The 14640-nt window shown below is 38.5% G+C and overlaps 1 protein-coding gene across 1 annotated transcript in view; it reads left to right on the forward strand.

Annotated features, from left to right (window-relative positions):
* Positions 1–14640, forward strand: part of TMC1 (transmembrane channel like 1) — a 67882-nt gene that overhangs the window by 15915 nt on the left and 37327 nt on the right. The window contains exons 5-6 of the mRNA XM_074933057.1: positions 11937–12027; positions 13253–13334. Of these exons, the coding sequence (XP_074789158.1) occupies positions 11937–12027; positions 13253–13334 (173 nt within the window). The remainder of the gene's footprint in view (positions 1–11936; positions 12028–13252; positions 13335–14640) is intronic.

Genomic DNA, 14640 nt, shown 5'->3' on the forward strand with positions numbered 1-14640 from the left:
GACAGGATGGTTGCATCCAGAGAGTTAGTGGTCAATGGTTCAATGTCTGTATGGAGATCACTGATGAGTGGTGTCCTTCAGGGGTCTGTATTGGGACCAGTACTGTTTAATATCTTCATCAGTGACACAGAGCATGGGAACAAGTGCACCCTCAGCAAATTTGCAGATGAAACCAAGCTGAGTGGTGTAGTTGGCACGCTTGAGAGACGGGATGCCATTCAGGGGGACATGGACAAGCTCAAATAGAGGGTCCCTATGAACTACATAATGTTTAGCAAGGCCAAGTGCAAGGCATTGCACATGGATAGAGGCAACCCCCAGTATCAGTGCAGGCTGGGGGATGAAGAGATTGAGGATAGGCCTGCAGAGAAGGACTTGGGGGTACTGGTGGATGAAAAACTGGACATGAGCTGTCAATGTGTGCTTGCAGCATGGAAAGCCAACCACATCCTGGGGTGCATCAAAAGAAGTGTGGCCAACAGGTCGAGGGAGGTGATTCTCCCCCTCTATTCCACTCTTGATAGACCCCACCTGGAGTACTGTGTCCAGCTCTGGAGTCCTCAGTACAAGAAAGACATGGACCTGCTTGAGCAGGTCCAGAAGAGGTCCACAAAAATGATCAGAGGGCTGGAACACTTCTCCTATAAGGAAAAGCTGAGAGAGTTGAGGTTGTTTAGTTTGGAGAAGAGAAAGCTCCAGGAGACTTTACTGAAGCCTTTCAATTCTTAAAGTGGGCTTATAAGAAAGATGGGGACAGACTTTTTAGTAGGGCCTGTAGTGATAGGACAAGGGGTAGTAGTTTTAAACTAAAAGAAGGTATATTCAGACTCGGTATAAGGAAGAAATTTTTTACAATGAAGGTAGTAAAACACTGAAACAGGGTGCCCATAGAGGTTGTAGATGCGTCATCCCTGGAAACATTCAAGGTCAGGTTGGATAGAGCTGTCAGCAACCTAAACTAGTTGAAGATTTCTCTGCTCCTTGCAGGGGGGTTGGACTAGATGACCTTTAAAGATCCCTTCTAACCCAAACTGTTCTATGATTCTATGATTAACATCAGCTGTTTCAGTTTTCCTATATGACACTGTAAAAAAGATGTTTTCAATGATAACTGGGAAATATATTTTTTGTGGGGGTAAATGCTGCTAACTACAGGTAGAAGCTTCTAAATCAGATGTGCAGCTTTTCACATGATATGTTTTAGGTCAGCCAATAGTTATGGGTTTGAATCAGAAGCCCCTCAGTGGATGTCTGCTGCCTGTTATCATCCTTTTCAGGTCAGAGGGAGTGGAAATATTAATCTTTTCTGGCCTTAAAAATATATGTTTCCTTGAAATGCTTGTGATTGCATGAGTTCTTATAGTCATCCTCAGTGATGCTAAACTACTGTGCTTTTTTTATTCTCTGAGATGGTGTTCTGTTTTGAGTGAGTGGTGGGGTTTTTTGGTAGCAGGGGAGGGGTCTACTGAGGTGGCCCCTATGAGAAGCTTCTCAAAGCTCCCTCTGGCTCCAAGTTGGACTTGTCTTTGCACCAAGGCCGGACCAATTAGCTGTGTTTCTGGAATAACATATTTAAGAAGGGGAACTTTGAAGGAGTTTGAGGAGGAGTTGTGAGGAGAACATCTGTGTGAACACCGAGGTCATTGGAAGAACAGAGTAGAAGGGGGGAGGTGTGTGTGCACCAGAGCAGAGGCTCCCCTGTATCCCCTGGTGAGATGGCAGGGCCGCCCCCTGCCACCCATGGGGGTCTACGGTGGAGCAGATGCTGATTCGCAGCTGTGGGGGGCCCCACGCCGGGACAGGTGACTGCACCAGAAGAAGGCCGGGACCCTGTGGGAAGAAGCCCCCGCTGTTGCAGTTCAGCGCTGGGAGGATTGCCACACGTGGGGGTGACCCACACGCCCGTGGGAGTGACTCGTGTCGGAGCTGGTTTGTGGGGGACTGTCTCCTGTGAGAGGGGGGCTGCGCTGGAACAGGGCAGGAATGCCAGGAGTTCCCCTCCCCTGAGGTGGAAGAAGCGGCAGGACTGACCACAGCCCCCACTCCCTGACCCCTGCGCTGCTGGGGAGGAGGACATAGCGATATGGGAGAAAAACTGAGCCCGGGAAGAAGGGAGGGGTGGGTGAAGGTGTTTGAAGGATGTGGTAATGCTTCCTATGGTCCTACTCTGTCTGTTGTTGTTAGTGTCTGTATTTAATTTATGTTCCTTTTTCCTTCACCCAACAAGTCCATTTTTTGCCTGTGCCTTAAAGGATTTGGTCATCTCTCCCTAACCTTATCTCAGTCTTCTGGGCCTATTGCTTTCTTCTTTCCTAGTGCTGGGGGGTAAGGAGATGGGCTCAAACCACAGCAGGTGGGCTTTCTCAATTAAGCCAAGAGTGAGTTTTCAAAATCTCATCGTGGTTATCTGCTTTTTTATCTTAACGATTTCCTTACTCATATTCAGGGTGAAGTGGTCCTTGTACATCATCATGGGAAGCAATTCTACCTGAAAGTCCATTCGTTTATCAACTTTCAACATTAATCAACAATCTAGACTGGGAGACTAGACGTGTATTCAATTTTATTTGCTGGTATCAGAAGGTTTATTTTAGTAAAAAAATGCATCAATGTGCTCTTACGCTAGTTTGTGACAATGAGGGTTTTTTTCTATGCTTTGCTACAGTCGTCTCTGAGGTAGGCCTGGAAACATATTATCAGCTAATTTACCCTGGAAAAATGTGTATTCCAAGAGCAGATGATTGTTCTTCAGATTAGTTTATTTATTTTGAGTTTATTTTTAATAACTGAGGAATTAACTTATATTACTATATTTCTCTGTCAAATAAGATTCCAAATATCATCACTTTTTATTCCTGGCAATTTCAGATTGTCCATTCTGTACAGAGTCATGCATATCTTAGCAGACAAAACACATAAATCCAGCAAACATCTAAAATAAAAAATAAAAGCTAAAACCTAAAATTTGCTCATGTTTTTAAATTTATGTGCTGAGATATAGGCATTTAAATCTGTGTTTAGCTTCTTAGATTAAAATTATGGAATTTGGAAGCACTCAGTACCTCTGAAAAAATAAACCCCAATCATTTACATACAAAAATACAGTCATAGACTAAGTTTCCTAGAGCCCTGGTTATGTAATTCACTCTTTGGAGCCTAAATTCAACCGAGCTGCTGCTTAAAATAAGAAATATCAATGGGTGCTCTATTATGATTGTAGTTATAACAATAGAGAAGCTCCTATATCAGCACATTTTAGGGTATCTATGTATTTGTTTTGTATTTTAACAAGTTATTTAAGATTTATACCAGAAACTTCAGTCTGGTATATTGACATTATTCTTGTACATGTGGAAAATGTACACACAATGGCTTTAAGTGCCTTAAACTCAAATCAATAATGTGACTTTTGAATACTATTTTATTGTCATCTCTTACTGTTGAAACTTTTGGTCAACAATTATTATTGGTATTTCCCTGTCATCTGCTTCTTCACCTGTGCAGGTTTCAGAATATTATGGGATGTACAAGGAAAAAAAAGAAGCAGCCTATCTTCATAGATGTAAAAGAAGAAATTTCACTATTCTTTGTCTTCCAGCTTCTTCTCAACAATAGAGAGCTATTTCATTGTATATTTCTTCTCAGCATTATGAGAAATGTTCTTTACTGTGTACCAAACCCCACTTTTCTGTTTTTTTTCTCTATTAGCACCTATTTTTTTTCCAAGAATGAAAAAAAATGCTCCCCAGGAATGCTCAAGGATTTTTTACGTATTTGTGACAAAGTAAGACCAAAAAATATGCTTTTCTCATATTATTTTGAAAAGTGAATATTAGGATTGATTAGGACTTTTCATTCCAAATATAACCCTTTTTAAAAGAAGTGTTAATTTGTCAGAACAAAAAATTTTTAGGGAAAGATTTAATTTCCACTAAATTCTGTCTTTTTAAAAAAGTGATAAGAACATTTAAATTGTTGAAACATTTTGCTAAAGCATTTTCAAGACGGGACAACTCTCTCACTTTGATGACTCAAAACCAATTTCTCTGGTGGGAGGGCTTTGTCATAGCTTTAAAAAGTATAAGGTGCAAAAGATGATTTCTAGTTAGCTCTAGTGTCTACTTTGTAAAATAGTTCATCTTTTCCTTCATTGTTTTGTTCTGAAAATACAGGAATGAACAATAATTTTTGAACACAGATGCAGAACTAGCTGCTCTGTAGAAAATGCCTCTGTCAAAACCTGAGATACTCATTGCTGAAATGACATTCTTAATAGAGCTGCAATGGTAAATTAGATCAGCTCTAATTTCTAATTTACATCCCTGTATCTAGAAAGATGCATTTCAAATAGCCTCTGATTATTATCTGAAGAACTGTAACTGAGGATACTGCTCTGCTGCAGTGTCTCTCTCTGGCTTGAAGTTGTGCTGTATCAGCCCTGTCAGACTCTAACCGCACCTGACATCATGGTCAGTTCTTTACAGGTCTGGAGATGTGAAAAAATCGAGGAAGAAACCACAGAGAAAAATGAAAAGATGTTATGCAGGAAACAGCATCACCACTCTTTCAGGACTTATGCAATAGACATGTTAGGCTGCAGGCTGGGGACATAGTGGTCCATGCTGTTGAGAGCATGAGTGTGGCTGGAGTCCAGACTTTTTCTTGTTTCCAGGACAAATATTCTCCTTATTATTCTTTTCATTTTCCTTCCACTGGTTTATGTGGTTTGTGAGTACTATTGTTGTGCCTTTTCTATGGGAGATGAGAATTTGTACTTTTCTTCTTGACACTGCCTGCACAAAATTTCCTTTTGACAGGCCAGCACAAAATTACCTGCAGAGCCATCAGATGATAACGACCACCAATCATTGCCTGCAAGACTGACATTTAGAGAGGAGGATGAACATCTGAAAAGGTTTTTGGATTAGAAAGACATACAAAAAACCCCAACCTCACGGGCCACAGATTCAGCTGTGGCAAATTGGAAAACCTCCAGAGTTTCCCAATTTATTTCTGACAGTCTGATTTTGGGGACTTCATCCCTGTCTGTGCATTCTCCTGATTGGGTTTTGTACAGATAGGAAGGAAAGGGGAAGGTTTAAAAGCTATGCTGCTCTGTTTGCCTCTGGTGTACTAATCTCACTCCTCTTGTTAGCGCACATAACACTTTAGATAGCCAAAGTTTTGGGCTATAAAATAGCAAAGACTATTAACAGCTATGTAGTTTATATCCATCATCAAAACTTATTGTGGTACCATATAATAAGAGAATTGAATATGAGAATACAGAAATGTGCCAACAGTAGTTTACAAAACAAGTGAAATGAATATATATATATATATATATATATATATATAAAGTAAAAAGTCAGGCTTAGGACTTCCAGTTAAATACAGAACATAAAGAGATCCATGACAACTTTTTGTTTCTTCTAAGAAAAACAGAGCAGAGCAGAGCAGAGCAGTCTTCTCTTTGTCTACCAGGGACAGAATATAATGTGACAATTTTTCAGTATTTTTTTAGCATGATTTATTTTATTATAGGACTTAGATTACCCATCAACACAGATGAATTGGAAACAGAATATTTTATAACCATACAAAACTCCAAGATATGTAAGGTGCATGTGTGGGATGGTAGAAATTTCTCATGTTTCAATGTGCTCTCTATAGTCCAATGAATCAGTATTTTGTCTCTCTTACTGTGGACATACTGGCAGTCCTTGAGGCCAGCCTGGATATCCTGGAGGCCAGCTGGGTATTAAATAACACTATAACTTGCCCATTATTACTGCTGAACTGCTTTTCAAGTGAGCTGTGCCTGACAACCATTGTTTTGCAATCAGTTTTTAACCTCTTTTTAGGACTTGGAGAGGTCCTTGGTGACCAATATTAATATGACATTTTTTTTAATGAGCTTTTAGATCTTGGAGACTGAAACCTTTCTGAACCGTTACTGAAAAATGTGAGAAATCCATTTGAATCCTATTCATTAGCAACAACCTCTGAGAGCTGTAATACATCCTCTTTCTGCAACAGTGAAGTGCCCTAAGTACCATACACCTAGCACTTTGGAAGCTGTAACTCCACACCTAGTATTAATAATTAACTCAGACTTCTCTGGGACAATAATGCCTGGCCCGATGCAACATTTATTAGTTCCTTGTGTCTGTAATTCAATTAATAAGGTTTCACTGAAGCTTCTTTAAATTCACAGTTAGATAACGGAGCACACTTTGGCCTATCTTGTGATATAGGTAATTTACCTATAACACATGATACCAGTGATTACAAAGCTCAGTTTTGTCGCTCTGCGTTGGTTTTGACACGTCCTCATGTTAGTGAAGTTGCATTACTTCCAAGTAGGCATGCATATATATGTATGTGAGTTTGGTTGTTGTGGTTTCTAAAAGAGTTCTGTGGCTTTTGGACTACTTTTTAGTGCTTAATTCCTGTCCTCGCATTTTATTTTTAGCACAAAAGAAATGGAGAAAAGGACAAAGTGCGGCAAAAGTCTGCAGGGATGTACAAATAGAGGTCTTTTGGTGAGACAGTTCAGACATCAGGGTAGTAGAAATTTAAATAACATATTGGACTATATTTAAAAAAAGAGTATGTGTTACTCTTTTGTATTTAAAAAAAAGAGTATGGAAAGGATGTTGCAAGCCTGTTCCTGGACTGAATGGTACCAAGTCATTGCTGAACCTTTAAAGCCAGGAAGCTTAAGTAGAAGTCAGGGAAAGGTCTCCTTAACATACTAATCAGAGGTCGTGAGTAACATGTTGGGACTAATCTGCTGCAGAGCTGGTGAGGGAAGAAGAGCTGAGGAGGTGAAGGAAAACATATTCTGTTTGATGGCTCCAGCACTGTCTGGTAGTTATGGTTTCTGTATTACTTCCTTGCATATAACTGCTCACATGTTTCTGCCTCATTACCCATAGGCCCCTTTCAAACTGTGCTTCTGCAATGAATTTACTTTCCTAATATTTAATTGAAACTGTGGTGGGAATTTTTCATAGAATCAAGTTATTGAGATTTGCATCTAACTAACAATTAAGATATTTAAGTCATGTGAATATTAATGGATGCAGCTAACAGATAGGCTGCTGTGGGGCACTTAATAACTCCTCTGTATGTTTGCATGTGGTGGAGTTCCCTTGTAAGACTTAGTCTCTAATTGAGGGGTATGGAAATGTTATTTAGAATGTTATTGGTGAAATCCACAACACACCGAAAGGTAACGACATGCTTGTAGAACATCAAAGGTAACTTGATTTAATTTATTCCAAGAGTGGAAGAAGTTTTACACTCTTTTCTTTTAAAAAATAATTTATTTTAAAAAAGAAGATTTCATTTCTTTCAACTGCATAATCATCACAAAATCAAGAATAATTTAGGTTGGAAAGGATCCTTAAGATCATCGAGTCCAACCGTTAACCTAACACTGCCAAGTCCACCACTAAACCATTTCCCTAAGTGTCACATCTACACATCTTTTAATACCTCCAAGGATGGTAACTCAATCACTTCTGTGGGCAGCCTGTTCCAATGCTTGACAACCCTTTGGGTGAAGAAATTTTTTCTGATATCCAATCTATACCTCCTCTAACACAACTCTAGGCCATTTCCTCTTGTCCTGTTGTTTGTTACTTGGAGAAAAGATGGACAGCCACCTTGCTACAGCCTCCCTCCACATAGTTGTAGAGAGCAATAAGATCTCCCCTGAGCCTCCTTTTCTCCAGGCTGAACAACCCCAGTTCCCTCAGCTGCTCCATGTAAGACTTGTGCTCTTCACCACTTCCATTGCTCTTCTTTGTATGTGATCCTGTGCCTCAATGTCTTTCTTGTAGTGAGGTGCCCAAAAGTGAACACAGTATTCGAGGTGTGGCCTCGCTGAGTACAGGGAGATGATCACTTCTGTAGCCCTGCTGGACACACTATTTCTGATACAAGCCAGGATACCATTGGCCTTCTTGGCCACCTGGGCACACTGCCGGCTCATGTTCTGCTGACTGTCAACTAATACCCCCAGGTCCTTTTCCGCTGGGCAGCTTTCCAACCACTCTTCCCCAAGCCTCTAACGTGTGGGGTTGTTGTGACACAAGTGCAGGACCCGGCACTTAGCCTTGTTGAACCTCATACAACTGGCCTTAGTCCATCACTCCAGCCTGTCCAGATCCCTCTGTGGAGCCTTCCTACCCTCGAGCAGATCAACACTCCCGCCCATCCTGGTGCTGTCTGCAAACTTACTGAGGGTGCACTCGATCCCCTTGTCCAGATCATTGATAAAGATGTTAAACAGGAGTGGCCCCAGTGCTGAGCCCTGGGGAATACCACCTGTGATTGCCCACCAACTGGATTGAACTCCATTCACTACAACTCTTTTGGCCACATAACGTGCTTCTTTTTTATTAACTGGGTAACAGTTAGTAACTATGTGACAATTTGGTTTTTACTTCACAAGAATGGGAAATATTAATAGCCACAGTTTTTAATGAATGTTTGAAACATCATGTCATGGTCAATGTGAAATATGCATTAATGCCAAAAGTCCTATTAATTCCAAAGAATACAGTGTATCATGGCTAGACTAGAATGAAAATGTAAATGAAAAACTAAAATAGTACTGTAAGTCCACCATTTGGACTTAGTTGATTTTTTTCAAGATTTGTACAACAAATTTATAAGTACAGAAAAGCAATATATAAAAAAATGAAAGGAATTGCTTCATACTTCTTACATGAAACATGAAAGTAGCTTTGCAAATATTGTACATGCATGGATCTAACTGGTTGTGTGCTCCAGTCTTGCATGTGTAACTTAGTTGACTGCATGTGTAATCACCCAGTAACTGGTATCAGATCATCATCTGGTTTGTTTCTGCTGCACTGATGAACATTGTCCAATGTAGGCCAGTGGAGTGAAAATCTGAAAAAAACGCCAGATTATAAAGCAGTAACATTTAGGGTGGTTTATAGTGGTTCTGTAAGCAGCACACACTGGAGCAGCACAATTTTGGGGAAGGAGGGATGCAGGAGAAAGAAATCCTCAGTCACTGGCAAAGTAAAACCCAGGGAAGCATTCAGGAAAGTCAGCAGCATTAAATCTGGAGATTCAGACCTTCAAAAAGCAATGTTTTGATTTGTCTTGGATAAAAAGCTCAAATACTACTAACACTCTTGAAAGATTGTTGATGGAGAGTCCAGGAGGCAGAGAGGGATAAGATTTTTTTTTTTTTTTTTTCCCTAGGAAACCTTGTAAAGAGATATTTCAACAAGTGAACAGAAGGCATGGATTAATGTGAGAAAGAAGCCACAGATTATGAGTTTAAAATAAATCTTTTTATGGCTTTTATTGTGGAAAGTTCATTCATGTTTTGGCTTAGCTTAGTTTTATAGCAGAAGATGTTTGTGAAAAAGTTCTGTGTTCAGCTACAGATGCAAAATATGTTCATATCTGCTATGGAGGGAGTTTTTATGTGTTAGTGGTTGTTTTCATACTATCCCCTTAAATTTCTAACATTGTTTCACTATAAAAAAAAACCAAAACCAACAACCTACAACTTGAAATCTTAATATTCTACACCATAAGTGCACTTAATTAGTGACTGAAAGAACAGGGTTTTTACAACTCTGTAGGTTTTGATTTCAGTAATTTTTCATGAACAAACTCAAATGCTTGAATTACCTAGTGACAGAACTGGTAGAAGATTTTCCTCTTAAATCCAGAATACCATACTCTGATGTGGGAGATTGGTACATGTCCAGTTTATTGTTTCTGGCTGCTTATATGATACTGCTCCAGTGCTGACTGCGGAGTTTAAGAGGAAGCTGCCATCTGGTGTTAGGACTACCTTACATCTCCTGACAAGTGAAACGATTTTAAAACCTGAGGACATGGATTTAAAAGGGAGTCTTGGACACCTGTTTCCTGAAGCTGAAACAATCTCTTTTCTCTGACTTATGAGATCACTGACATTTAAGAGTAGAATTTTCTGATAAACAAAATGAAAGAATGTTGAGCCAAAAAAATCTCTGAAGGACTCATAGTGGCTTGAAAAATAATGAAGGCTCAATCAGAGTCAAAGTTAGCTAACATGCAGAAAGATCAGATTCCAAAATCCAGAATACAAATGTGATCCAGAGGTACAGAACTGATAATAAGTGATCTAGAGCCTTAAAAAGATACCGACTCAATCCCCAAGAAACACTCTGAAGTGGTGAATAGGTGGGATGTGTGGCTGGGGTGGTGGCTGGTTATTTTAATGTTTTTATCCAAATCTGTGCATGCCTTGTGTCACAGGGAAAAGAAAATAAAGAGTAATCAGATTTGGATTCATGTCATCGTGTATAGCTTTTTGCTTCTGCCAGCCTGCATCTTTAAAGGACCAAACAGGATCTCAGGTGGTGGGAAAAGGCATGTTGAACTCCTGTGGAGGTCAGGCGAACTGGTGCTAGTCCTGATGCTTCAGCAACTGGGTTTAGGTGTGAGCACTTGGAATGTGACAGTGCTTAGAAGACTCTCAAAGAAGGGAAGCTCTCAAAGAGTGGAAGCTAAATTCAGTAGTTCAATTTTGCACCAGCTTGGGAAGCGTAGAAACAAAAAGCTGTACAGAGCCTTGGTACTGTGAGTTAAAGAGACTGCCATAATGGGTGTCTAGTGTGGAAAAGTTTCGATAGGTCTTCAGATGATACTATGAAGATCACCCTAACCATTTGCAGTTACTAAAAATATGGATTATTTTTAAAGATGTTGAGATTTTTAACCATGAGGTAAGAGAAATTATGACATGGTTAACAGCCTTCTTTACACATAATTTTAATTATACTTTATTACAAATACACCACTATTCTGTCAATGCCATTGTCAGATTTTGCAGTTTAACACAATCTTTTTGCTTAGTTACATAAAATATGTGAGCAGAAGATATAAGCATGATAATTAGCTTCACTCAGTGAATTTATCTGTAGCGCTTCTGAAGAGATGTGCATCAAATTAACATTTTCCCAATAGTCAAGCTTTTCCCAAGTGCATAGTGTAATACCTAATATAATATACAATGCTTTGTACTCATCTAATGTGATGACAAAATAATTATAGAGTTTTGTGCATACACTGACAGCTAAGAAGTCTTAGTCTTTTTTCCAGTGTTTTAGATCAGGATATTTAGCCTTTAGGGCACATTTTCTCAGTAAAGACACCCATGAAAGTCATACCTATAAATGAAAATTAGATGAAATGGAGGAAATTTTAGTATGCTCTTGATCTCATCTGTTTGTTTTAATCCATTGACACTATGCCTTTTAAAAAAATCTTAAAAATCTTCCTTTCATATTTGTATCACCAGGGTATTATTTAACTTCCATATCTTTTTAATCAAAATTTTAGACTTTTGGGGACCACTGAAGCTACACTTCTAAGAAATTATTCCAAGAATGGTACAGTTAGAGGTATGCAGAAATTCTGAAGAGCTCGATTAAATCTGGTCTTGAGAAGGGCAGACACAGGGGAACCAAGGCTCTAGTGTATACATATATCTGAAATAAAAAATGAAAATAAATTTCCCTTATGTAGCTGGACAAAAATTTATATTGGGTGGAACCATAAGGAATGGCACAAATGGGCAGCAGCTAAACTCCAAATGAAAGTCACTGTGACTGGAAATATTTGATAACATTACTTGGACATAGGCAGATATCCGATGTCCAAATGCATCTGGGTTAGAACAGATGACTGATGTTGCTTGTTCTGTTTGGACTACATATGATCAGTCTTCTATAAAATACATAATTTCAGAGCTTTTCTTTCTAAACATTACTAATGGACAAGATTATTCAAAACTCATAAAACACATACTAAATTATGTTGTTATGGTAGAAACAATATCAGATTTACCATAGCATCATCTATGTCTTTCTTTTGCCCTAATTTTCCAGGGAAGCCCAGCTTTTTGTGGAAAAGTTTGAAGGTGCTCTTGGAAAAGGAAAAGGAAAAAAATTCTATGCATACAAAGTAATGATGACCAAGGTAAAATTGTTATTCCACTAACTTAATGTAATGCAAAGGAGGAGCCTTTTTCAGATTGTTGCCATATATACCCATCTTCCAAAAGAGAGTTCCTTGTCTGTCTTTGCATTTTAACACTTTTATTTCCACTACTCTCACATGAAAAGATTTCTAATGTGAGCTCACATTTTGATTGATACTTCTCATCAAAACAAAAATCAACCGTTTTGCAAGAGTTCCCAGGAGTTTAATATCTTGTGAAAGGTAATTTCCCTTGGTGTAGATTGGATTTTTCTGTGGACTGAATCTAAACTTCAGTCTTCCCCTTGAGACAACCCTCTGTGAAGGATCAAAAATTGTCTTTTGATTCCACAGCAAAAATACTGTAGGCATTTCCATTGAGCCAAGGCTCTAGGGCCGCGTATATCCTAGAAAGCAGTATGGCTCCATAGGATTGTGACTGAAAGGTCAAAGAGTAGTTACTGAGGACCCAGTGTCCACACAGCATGAGTTCTAACAGGTCTTTCTTTGGGCTAATTCCTGTATGGTCCCAAAGACTAAATACCCAGTAGCAGTGGATGTGGATTAGCATGCTCCTCAAGTACACTCCTCAAGTACACCTTTTAACTTAGTTTTATGCTCTGACGCTGCTTTACAGTGCAAATGTAAGTGTGGTAAATTGGGATGGTTTGGGGAGATTCACTTCAAGAGCACACTTTTGCCCTAAACTAAAATGCTGATGCAGAATGATGTTAAAAGCATTTCACAGGACTAATTACTATGGCCAGGTTTATCCTTAATTAGACTGGATTTTCTGCAAGCAACTGTGTAATCGCATGTCATAAGTATTACTGTTCACAAAAAAATAATTAGGCTTTCAAACTCAGCTGGGCACAGGAAGCTCAATTACAGAAACTATACTTATCCAATATATCTGAATTTTGAATAGCAGAGGAAATAACAAATTGAATTCTCAGAAACAATTCTAAAAAAAAATGAATAGCATGAAGGGAAGGGATTATTTAATCATTCTTCTTGTGGAAGAAATATGTACTTCACACAAAGCTAGTAGGAGACATATTCAGAACAAACAAAAGGAGATGGTTCTTCATAAGCTAGTGCTTCTATTGCAGTGAGCTTTGTCAGAGGATACTGTGGATGATTAAGGGTTTACATTAGTTCAAGCGGAAACTAAGCATCTGGACACTGAGATGATGGTGGCTTTTTTTATCTGTGACCCTTTCAGAAATGGATGAAATTTCAAAGAGATTTTGAGAATTTTAAGACAGCCTGCATACCCTGGGAAATGAAAATTAAGGAGATTGAAAGTAAGTACTTATGAAAGGTAATAAAGAATAGTATCTAGTATCATATTCCTGATGTGTGTTAAAATGGTAAATTTCTTTTTGATAATTTAGAAATGCATGTCTGTATTCAATGTGTAGTGTAAAATCAATGAGTATTTATTTTTCATTAATATTTATTGAGCTTGATATTGTAGCTAGTTAAAAATTTCCTTGAGAAAGTGTTAGTCACCTTACAGATAAAAATCCTCAATATAGAGCTAGCAGTTCAGGAGTCAGTGTCAAAGTTAATCCTAGAAGAGTGGAATTGGGATATAGCTATTGCCTACCTTCACCTTATTTTGTCTGTATTTATACTATAATTATTTCTGCGGTGTTTTTTCATCATCTTGAGCCTTACATAAGGGGTATTTTGGCATTATTTCTCTCATTTTCAACCATATAATAAAACACAGAGAAAACGATAGTGGGTTTGGCCATATATTAGGCATAAATACAAACAGAACAGTGTAGTTAGTACTACAGGTATGTTTTGGCACTAGTCAGTTTTGTGTTTCAGTTCCAGTGATGAATTTAAACTGCAACCCTCTTTTTGAAGGAATCTGCATGGGTACCTGAGTGAGGCTTTGCCACTGATGAAATGCAGATGAAAGTACAATGGACACAGATTTTAGAGAAGTTAACTTTAGAAGAAGCTATAGATGGCATCAAAAAGGCAATAACCAAAACAACAAAAGAACAAAAAAATGATAAATTGTGAAATATGTGGAGTTTTGGACTGCAAAATAACCCTTGAAGAGAATTTATATAATGTCCTTAGACATATGGTCTACAGACTGCAGAACAAATTATCTACTTACTTGAGGTAGAGTTTAGAAAGGAGCTGCTGCATATATGTAGTTAAAATCAAACCCAGCAGCAAGATGCATGTGGTCTCTTTCTGGTCTGGACACGTAATAGACACCCTAAGGATCTGTGAAAGCAAGATTTCTACAAGTTTCTGTAAAGGAGTAGTCCTGCCACAAGATGTTCTGCTAGTAATAACTTCTAACAGACACATTTCTTTCCTTGTAAAATCAGAATGTGAGAACAGGGTTTATTTAATTTTTCATTTAAAATGGTAACAATTTTTGCTGTCATCTGGAAGGTCCCAAAACCACAGTGGGATAGTACCATTTCATAATCACAGGGGGGAACATTGTGAAATTTACTCCTTTTCTATTAATTTTTGTTCTGTTCAGCATATTGCTACGGCAAGCTGAAATTACTTTTACTTGCAGAAACAATCCTCTGTCTGAATATAGTAATTTAAGAAGTACAGTTAAACCAC

Source organism: Athene noctua, chromosome Z, assembly GCF_965140245.1.
Source record: "Athene noctua chromosome Z, bAthNoc1.hap1.1, whole genome shotgun sequence".
NCBI classification, from domain to species: Eukaryota; Metazoa; Chordata; class Aves; order Strigiformes; family Strigidae; genus Athene; species Athene noctua.